General features: G+C 35.4%; 1 protein-coding gene across 1 annotated transcript; it reads left to right on the top strand.

The window, feature by feature from the left end:
- The first annotated feature begins 655 nt into the window (after positions 1-655).
- On the top strand, positions 656-10,280 carry pth2 (parathyroid hormone 2). Its single transcript, XM_066694612.1, has 3 exons — positions 656-700; positions 5,664-5,773; positions 9,828-10,280. The coding sequence occupies exons 2-3, from the start codon at positions 5,667-5,669 to the stop codon at positions 10,222-10,224; spliced, it is 504 nt and encodes a 167-aa protein (XP_066550709.1). The 5' UTR covers positions 656-700; positions 5,664-5,666; the 3' UTR covers positions 10,225-10,280.
- The last annotated feature ends 362 nt before the right edge of the window (positions 10,281-10,642 follow it).

Genomic DNA, 10,642 nt, shown 5'->3' with positions numbered 1-10,642 from the left:
CTTCAAATACTGTAGCCATGTCTCACTTGAGTGTTTAGAAGAGGCCCACATGTCTAGAGCACTCTTACAGCAGGACAAAATCATCAATCTGGCTACAGACATGCAACACAAGCACTCATGTGATCATTCCTTTCTGGGATTGGATACATCCCTTCCTATTGTGACCAAGGTACCTCTCTCCCATCGGGGTTCAGTATTGCTTGACCAGGAGCCAGATACCTTCCATGTGTGGAATAGGTCCCTTCCTATCATATCTAATGAGCTTCTTTCAGGGTAACTGGGACTCCAGTTTAGGATTCCAGGAGAAAAGCAGATTCAGCAGAGCCACGCCAGACTGGAAGAACAGGTGAGTCTTCATCTCTGCATGCATTAATGCCCTCTATCAGCACCAATGATTTATCTCTCTCTCTCTGCAGATGCTGTATACAACAGGACTTTGCTATGTTGATAGTTTTTCTTCAGTTATATAAAAAAAGAGCAGCCCTGCTTCCACATATTGATACATCAGATGTACTCAGGACAAACAAAACAAAATGCTGACTTGTAATAACTTTCCCACAGCTATACACCGACCATCCTCCTACAGTCCAAAGGGCGTGTCTTTGTTCAACACTCTTTTGTTCGACACTCCCTTCTCTCTTGCTCATCAATAGAGCAACCGTTTTAAAGATGGGTGAGCCCGTAGGAGTGCTAACTGCAGGTAAGTTGCCACTTGGGTGGGCATGCAGATCCTGCTGGGTGGTTGCGTATACTGATACAGTCTCCTTTGTTTTCCAGAACCCGGGAATAGCTTCTACCAACGTGCAGAATAACAATTAACATTAGAGAAAGAGAAAGAGCAGGCGCATAAGTAAAAAATTAACTGGCTCTTACTATGCAGCTCCCATTCACTTCTGTTACTCCAGACACACAGAGATTCTGATATACACACACACTCGCACTACTGATACAAACATATTCAGTGGATCTTGTCTGCACTTGTTAGCTATTAGGAAGCTTGTACCCTTGAGCAAGGTACTGCACTTAGATTGCTCCAGTAAAATTCCCAGCTGTATAAATGGGTACAAATGTAAGTCGCCCTGGATAAGAGCATCTGCTAAATGACAAATAATGTAATGTATTGAAACTAGGAGGTAGGACTTGTATTTTATATTAACTGCATTCACCTATGCACTTCTGTAAAACCTGTAATTGTATTATGTTTAATTTTTAATTTTGTACTGTATTATGGCACTTTTGTATTGCTCTTGTATCCTGTAATTTGCCCTGCATAAGGGTGTCTGCCAAGGAATAAATAATAATAATAATAATAATAATAATAATAATAATAATAATAATAACAGACACACACATGATGATACACACACACACAGTAATAGACACACATACTGACAGTCTTGTACAAAAAAAGTTAATGATGGGGAAGAAGTTTGAGAGAAAAAGATATGTTGTATAAGTACAACCCTGATTTTTCTATTTTTTCTTGGCCACCAAATTTCCTTTCATGTAGTGTCTGAAATAATTATAGGTTAGTGTCACTTGAATTTTTTTTTAATTTTGCAATTATTCATTACTGTACATCCAACCCAATTTAGCACAGATATTTGTATATATAGATAGATGACTTCCTGTAATAAAATAATCAGATAATCAGACTCCAGTCTCAGTTTTAGTGACTTGGTTATAACTCTGCAATTATATACATATAATGTGAAAATGATACAATCAATAATAATAATAAGTTTAATTTGAAGAAAACCAAATGTAAATACGTGATAATAAAAAGTGAACAAAGGTAATTCAACCCAAACAAGTGGATATGTTCGTTGTGACAAAACAATAAACCTGCTGAGATAATAAAGTGAAAAACATTACATCATGTAAGTGAAAAAAAAGTAAAAGAAAAAGAATAAAGAATTCAGTAATAATAATAAGAGTTTGCTATTGTAGGTTTGATTTAAAATTGAATGACTTGTTTCGTATTCTACTGTGTCCATTTCACTTTTATTGGACGCTCGGCTGCCCCCAACACCACCAACCAGATTATGTTCAGTAAAACCTGGATGTCACCATAGCTTTACATATATAACTGTGATATAGATTTGTCTGTCTTTTTGTGAAAATATAGCCTTTAGTGTCTTTTGAATCCATGAATACAAACCCCCATTGCAATAATTCAGTATTGTAAATGAATGATTATTCAATAAATAAGCAGGGGACTGGTCTTTCTTTAACCTGAGGGCCTGTAAGTATGACCATTCACCAAGAGACATTAAAACTAAAATGCTTGTGACGTATCTCTTAATAAGCAGTTTAAACTTTTCAATTCCGTCTGAGATGCAATAAATTTACTTCCAAGAAGCTCGCTACCTGCTGTGTGTCACCTCAGGAGCTCTACGCGAAAAGATGTTTCTCAGTAATCATTATATATATACTGTGTGTGTGTGTGTGTGTGTGTATGTAATATATATATATATATATATATATACAAAAAAAAAATGCGCCAACCATTCTGATGTCTTCCACTGATTCCTATGTATATCAGTCTTGTGACAGGTTTCTTAACGGCCTTTTCAAATTTAACGAGGCCTCCTTCCTTTCCTTTCCTGCTCAGTGCGTGCGTAGGAAGACACAGGCAATGGCAGGATCAATTTACTTGCAAATTGGGCACTTTTTTTAAAGCCTAATCCACACTAAGCAGTAGCTGACATTTAACCTCACAGGTTTAAAGGGGGTTTGACAGAATGTGCTCATTTGGTCTGCGCATGTGTGTGTCACAAACAAACATAGGAGGGGAATTGGGGGAGATTTCAATATGTAATCATTAACACTTCATTTTCTGATATAAAAGGAAAAAAGTCTGACAAGTATCCTTCTTGATTGACTGGAATCATTTTTTTTTGCCCAAGACCTCATTAAATGCATGAACTTTCCCAAACACAAACTTAGTCCGTTCTTTGGTTCCCTTGACTTCTCCAAGTCTCATTTCTAAATGAAGGAGAAAACAAGACGGCCACAGGTTTCATTACCGATTCCTTAAAAAGATAAATATAAAACACACACGTACACACGCACACACACGCACATTCAATCTTTTAATCTCAGTACTTCCCGTCACCCCATCTTTGACAGATGTGTGGTAGGTAGCGTATATAAGAGGAGTTATAAAAGACAGACACTTTATTTGGTACTGCGCTTGGCCACACTTTTGCAGCTTAACGTTACAAGCGGGGACAAGTCTCACTTCAAAAGGTAAGATTCATTATTATTTATTTATTTATTTATTTATTTTATAAGTATTGTACAGTGAAATCAGTGGTTCCCAGCTCTGGTTCTGGGGACACCTGTGTCTGCTGGTTTTCATTCCAGCCCAGTTTTCAGCCACTTACCTGAATGATCTCCATGTTGTTAAGAGCTGAAAATGACTGACAAGGTTGAAATAAGTTCAGATACAGGGGTCTTCCAGGACCATGGTTGGGAACCACTGTTTTAAATTATATTTAAAAAATATACCCATGGTTTATGTTAAAAATAGAGTTTCCAATAAATATAAGACTGAACAAAAATAAAGGACAACAATAATAACCTGGTCTTTGACAAATAGTGGAAGAAGGAATGCAGCCTGACAGGTTTTTAGTATTGAACCAGAAATATTAGCTGCGCTTTTCTTTACTCACACGTTCTTCTTTTCAAAGCCTGACATTATGCGAAATATCAATAATTCAGTGTATATTTTTCTTTATTTATCTTACTGCTATGCTAGTACACACTATTGTGTAACCTTGCTTTATGGTATTTGTGTCTGATACACAGTGACATTGGGAGATGGGGATTTGGAAAGGTAACACCTTGTCCAACTGTGTGCTTTCCACTGATATTCAAAGGACCAGGAAAATGCTAATGAAGTTCAGCACAGCTTTTAGGTGTGGGACAAATTACAATGAAATGAAAATACATGAGATTTAGGACACTTGCTGTTCTCTAAAAATGAATTAAGCATGGTCTGTGAAAGGCAAAATAAGAAGGCAGAACCTGAGCTGCCTTTCAACTGTGCCTCCTTTTTTTAGTTCAGAGAAAATATCTTTGGAGGAGAGAATTTGCTTCACAAAGGAATACCTGCAAAACGATACACCTAAATATTGATGGCTGAAGAAACTTGAGCAGTCAGTTACTGATAACAGATTTGATTAATGTATTATTAAACTTTTTTATACATTTTAATAAGTGTGGATGTCTTCCAGGAATAGTTTATAGCAGAAAACCTAATAATGTTACTTTGCTTTTGAATACTACTTTGGAAACTATTTGCAAAGGTGGAACAAACTTGTAATGGTATTTTTCACATATGTTTCAATCAGAGCTACTAGAAATGATTGAAAATGTAACTATGTATTTTGCCCTACCCTACTGCTAAGAATGTGGTCTGTTAAATAACTAAATAAACATCTGACATGTGCATATGTATATTCTTTGTGCATAGGTATATTCATTAAATGAATATACATATATGATCTTTCAGATTTAAATAATTTGACATGGATCCTTTACAATAATAATAATAATAATAATAATAATAATAATAATAATAATAATAATAATAATAATATTATATATATATATATATATATATATATATATATATATATATATATATATATATTTGTTTTGCCAAATGCATTCATGCAAAGGCAAAACATTGCCAGAATTGCAGACTGACCTTTATACCATGCAATTACATTGGACATAAAGTCCATTGCCAAAATTTGTCATGAAATCTTGCAAGGTTAATGTGCCCATGCATTATTAAGGCACGGGGTACGCATGTGTAATGCAGACACTGTGACAGTTGTTTTGCTGGTATTTTACTGCAAACTGTATTCATCACAGTGTCATATCATAACATTTCAGTTGGGTTAAGGTCACACAACAGGGCTAGTGTATATTACTTCAACTGCTATTTTACTTTTTATTTCTTTCCCTCTTCTTATTTAAACAGTATGCACTTGTATGTTTGTAATCATGGTTGGGTTGAAAAATGAACAAGTCACTTCCATACAAGGATATAGTATGTTTTCAATTAAATTACTTATAATATTTTTGTACCTTTGCTAAATTACACTCCTTCAAATTTCCACCTCCTCGTTTTACTGCACAACATACATTTACAACTGTATATTATACACACACACACACAACATACACAACATACACAGATGTAAGCTTTCTAAAGGTTGACTTCTATAATTCACAGATTTCTGTGGCTGTGGCATTTAATGCAGAGAATCTGCAACTGAAGGAGTGCATTTTATGGTGAATGGAGACCATTCTTGCAGCTATAGTCCTTTGTTCAGCAATCCACTGAAATAAATTAAACTCCTGGGGATGACATGACCCTGCTTTTGTATGAATTACAGTACCATTTTACATTTACTGAATATATGCAGACACTGGATCACCATTTGTCTCCTGCTGTGTCATTAAAACCTGCCTGACAGAATTAACATATACATGCTTTATGATGGCATTACATATAAGAGCAGGTGATGAAAGGGATTATAGAAACATATAAAAAAGTAGAGTTATAAAATATGTGTCTCTTGTTCAACAGCTCCTCCTCTTCACTGGATAGGTACTTCCTAAATCATATATACCTTTTTTTGTAGATTATGAAGCCAGTTTCCCTGTTTCGCTCAGCATTGCTCTTCCTGGCTCTATTAGCATCGCCGCTGCTGTCTTCTGGCTACACCCTACCTCAGCTACACAGATTGCAAAGGTAACAAAATCCCATAGTGTGCTGAACATCACAAGTGTGTCCTTTCTTATTCGATTCCCAACCATTTACATTATTCCCAACTATCATACATAACTGGGGGTGCTGAGCGTCCTGTCATCAGGTGTATCACAGGAAAGAAAAAAAAAAAATCTTGTGCTAATCAAATTATAGTCAATACATTTATGATATTGAACTGCTATGTTGTGGAAAATGCAGCAACTTAAAAACATCTACAGTTTGTAATATGTATAGTCCTTAATTATATTTTTGTGTTTTCATATTTTTGCATACAATGACAATGTATAATCATCACCACTCAGATTAATAACACCCAGAGCAGACACTAACACAGCATTTAGGTGCTTTACATTGTTCTCTGTTGTGGTGATATTAATACTGCAATTTTCCAAGACATCTGAATAATTCAGATGACTTAGCTTGGTAGCGTTATTCTTCTCAATGCTAATTAATAATATCTTTTGATGTAATGGCAAAATATCACACAATACTCTAGACAATTAGAGAATGACTGAGCTTAAAAACCTGTATATAGCTATCACAGAGTCACAGGGCATAGCCTTCACATATTTTACAATTACTGTAATTCATAACATGAATACACTGGGGCATGTTTATTGAACTTAAATGAGAAAGGGTCAGCATAAACCTTACAGGTATGGAAACATACATGTATACATTTTCTCAAATTCTGGAAATAGGTTGTTTAACATATTGCAAACATCATCACAATATCTTCCCATGCACATCACAACTCTGCATACCCTTCCTATTCTATTACATAACCTGAGGGAAGTATTAGCATCTTATCTCTATGTATTTATTCCTAGTAAACTCCAAGGGCACATTTACCTCTTTTTCGCTTTCCATTAACACTTTATAATAAGGTTACATCCATAGCAGGTAATAATCAATCACATTTGATTTGATATAGCGCCCTTCGCGACGAGTTGTCACAGGACACTTTCTGAGGTTGAAAACAGACAAGGACAATTACAATGCAGTCACTGTGAGCATAGGAGTCAATATATAACCATCAAGCACAGAGGAGAGAAAACTAAAAACTCCACAGGAGAAAAATACATCTCTGGGGGTCCAAAGCCCAATGGTTTGCCTCCCCTCCAGGCAGTAAGCTAATGGTGTGTAGACATATTTTCTTTTCAAATACAGAGTCAGAGTCCACAGTCAAGAACCAGCAGGTTTATTAAACAGGCTTTTGGAGACCCAGGGCGCCCAGAGGAGAATTTGCCTCCCTAACTTGGAATTTAGATAATCATTTGACACACATTTATACAGAAAGTTTAATAAAAGCAACTCTGTGCATGCAGACAAAGCAGATTTTAACAGAGGAATATATACTATTGTAGTTAAAGTTGTTTAGGAATAGATGAAAAGCTGCATATAGGGAGTAATCTTGTCTTGGAGCTGATGAGTAATATAGTCTGCTCTTATTTTGGGAGTGCTTGTAAAATTGCATTTGCAAAGAACACAGGGACCCAGGTCAAAGGGGTCCTGGTGAAATTCCCCTCACTGCAGACACTGTCTATTCTTAATACGGACAGAGAATCAACATATAAATCACAATTAAAAATGTTTCAAAAATAGTTTCTGAATTTTAAGTCAGGTTAGAGTAGCTGAAGTATCAAAACACAAAGATGAGGGTTCTGTGATCAATTACAGCTTCCTCAGAGCATTCACAACTATGCAAAACTGATACATTTAGTACTTTTCTACTCTGATGCATAAGGAAACTAAACCTCAATGCGTATGCAGTGTATAACAATTCTAAATTATATCTTGCTATAAAAAACAGACTTTTACAGCAGTGTATATGATTTACATATTACAACATTATTATTATTATTTAATGGTTGCATGCATACTAGTATATAGATTGCTTATTAACTTCTATCAATGTAACCTTATTATAAAGTGATTCCCACTATCTCACCAAACTCATTCCATAGATTGAATTAAGGTGAACCAATGACACCATTGTAGCTGTTTTTTTTTATTCTTGATTATTTGAAAAATGTAAGTTAGTCAGTTTGTGTTTGGGTTAACATCAAATTGTTAACACCCTTCAGCCAGAAGAGTATATTAAATAAGAAAGCGATAACAAATAATTAAATTATATTGTGCCTTTAAACAATAACCTTCTTTTTTAATTATTTACTTCAGCAAACCGCTTCCCTCTTGTACTACAGACACATTACTAGCATGCTATATTAATTAGTTATCATAGCTCTATAAAATGTCAAATATGATGATCATGTATCAATCTTTAACCTTCACAAGAAAATGGTGGGTGATTGCCATAAAAGTCAAATTGCCTTTGGCAATATGAAATACACACAGTCCACAGATAAAGAACAACTAGCAGTTCTGCAGTCAAAGGTGGCTGAAAAAAAATCATCTAACAAAACAGATACTGTGAATATCTGAAAATCTCATTCTTTCCCCACCACCAATCAGGTTGCTGCTAATTTCAATTATACATTAAAGGAAAAAGGAGGAAGGAAAACCTTTCTTTGAGAAGGTGATTATGTGGGGAGAGTTTCAGGAAAATGTTGAAAATGCCTAGAATGGGCAAAAGTGATTGATCAGTGATATGACAGGTTTAATTAACCTGACTGAATCAGAAATGTTGTATAATTGGTTGAATTAAGCCAATATTTAGTGGAATTCGGTAGTTGGATGGAATCAAAATCTGAGCATGATTTTGGCCTTCCAAGACCAAAACTGTGCTACACTTGTATAGCTACATTGTTATATATCTACTATTGTCAAGTAGAAAATAATAAGTATATGACAGTGATGTTGAATATATGAAGCTGTATGATGCAGGTTTAGATTAATGTCACTCACGAATAAGACATTTTATTTTTGTATTTTTTTTTACAAAGAATTATGCAGTCTCTGTTGGTAACTAGATAAACACAAATGTCCCATCTGCTGTATTCAGACTTATTTGAAATGTTTTGCATAAAGTTAGCCTTTTTCCAATATCATTCTTGCTTGAAAAAAACAGCAACGGTTGAAGACACCAATTTATCCAAAATCTAACAATTTAAGATAATAAGGGGGAAAAAAAGCAATTATTTCTTATAAAAAACAGATTGGATTTTTCTGGATGTCTCATGAATACAAAAATATTGTGTGCCAAGCACAAAACAAGAGCAAATAAAAATGCATTCCCAGTTAATACAGCCAACATTTCTAATTTCATTTTGTATTGCTAAGCTATTATTATTATTATTTTTTCTTTCAGTTTATATAAATGACCAAAGCTCAGTATACTTGTTAAAATGTCTTTCACTTTAAGGTTAAAGAACAGCAAACTGTTGCTCAAGTTGTGAATGATCCTATGAAAACAATAAAAACACATTCCCCTTGTAAGTTATGTTTACATTTATTAAATTTTTAACCCATTTGTCTTAGCTTGCGTCAGTTTAAATTTCTGCTTCTATAACTGATTATAATACTGATCTCCTTCAATGGCTGTGTTTACATGCAAGTTTCATTCCAAATGTAGTACTTTAATTGCTAAATTGAAATGTATAAGGCTGAATTACAAGTGTTTATACATAGAACATGGTGATATATTACTATGCTTATGTTTGAGCCTAATGCCTTATGCCTGAGTATGAGTGAGTGGTACGGCAAGCCCATCTGGATAAAAATGGTAAGGGATTTGTCTATGTAACACTATTGTAATTCAGCGTTACCCATATCAATTTGTCAATTCAAGCAAAACATTTGGCACGACTGAAACTCACATATAAGCTGCCATTGGTTGCAATCATTATCATAACCAATGTGACAGTTAGGAAAACATAAATTTTCTGAAAATGATCAGACTTTTTCCTAAGGTTCCATTTATATCACTGTAATCTGCTTTACTGGAATATTAAACAACATATCTTAAGAACTCGAGTTTTGAACCCTTCCTGCTACCTCAGTGTGTTAAAGTTGACTTTCCCATCTTTCTACCACTAAATAATTGGAAATATATCTTGCCTTCTCTTCTCATTAGCTCCAGACTTGCCTCTCCAGCAATTGGTCAAGAGCACTCTTCCAGACAACGCCCCCAATGGGACGTCCTCTACCCCTCTATCTCTCTCCGAGATTGGAGCATGAAGCTGATGTCATCTCCAGAGCTCGCCACCACTAAACGAAAACCAGGCCTGCTGCCAGAGAGAGCTTGGCTGCCAATTAGCAAATCTGAGATGGAGGCGCTGGCGCAGGAGGCGGAGCTACAGGGGAGCTGGCCCTTAAGCTGGTCAGAGCAGACCACTAACGAAGAGAAGAGAAATATTGTTGTAGCAGATGACGCAGCCTTTCGGGAAAAGAGTAAACTACTGACCGCTATGGAGCGACAAAAATGGCTCAATTCTTACATGCAGAAACTGCTTGTGGTGAATTCCCAGTGAGAATGGCGCCTTGCCATTTTAATAAAATTGATAAAAAAAAATGTTCAGTCCTTATTGATTTAGTGTGTGATGTCCTCGCCAACTAATAAAATGAAGCACAGTTTATCACTGAGTTGCCTAATGAAATCCAGACATATAACTGTCCTTCGGTATGTTTATTGTGTGTGCGTGTGCCTGTGTGTTTGTCAAAAACACCTCAATTTTTCCAGTTTTTATTGAAATGTACCCAGTTTAATGTCTCAATGTATTCTTTCTACAATGGAAATCAAATATTGTTTTGAAAGTTCTTCCCAACACTGTTGCAGAAGTTCCCACAAATGTGTTGCACTTACAGGTTGCTTTTTCTTTCACCCTTCTGTCCAGTTCATTCCATGTTTAGGGTCATTATCTTGCTGTAGGATGAACCCCTGAACAACTA

Source organism: Amia ocellicauda, chromosome 21, assembly GCF_036373705.1.
Source record: "Amia ocellicauda isolate fAmiCal2 chromosome 21, fAmiCal2.hap1, whole genome shotgun sequence".
NCBI lineage: Eukaryota > Metazoa > Chordata > Actinopteri > Amiiformes > Amiidae > Amia > Amia ocellicauda.
The sequence above is the reverse complement of the archived record's forward strand: the minus strand, read 5'-3'. Positions and strand labels throughout refer to the sequence as shown.

Excerpts from the sequence above, each read along its gene's own strand:
- pth2 (XM_066694612.1), top strand. The coding sequence starts at position 5,667 with ATGAAGCCAGTTTCCCTGTTTCGCTCAGCATTGCTCTTCCTGGCTCTA. Across the intron at positions 5,774-9,827 it reads CAGCTACACAGATTGCAAAG|CTCCAGACTTGCCTCTCCAG; the intron begins GTAACAAAATCC and ends TCTTCTCATTAG.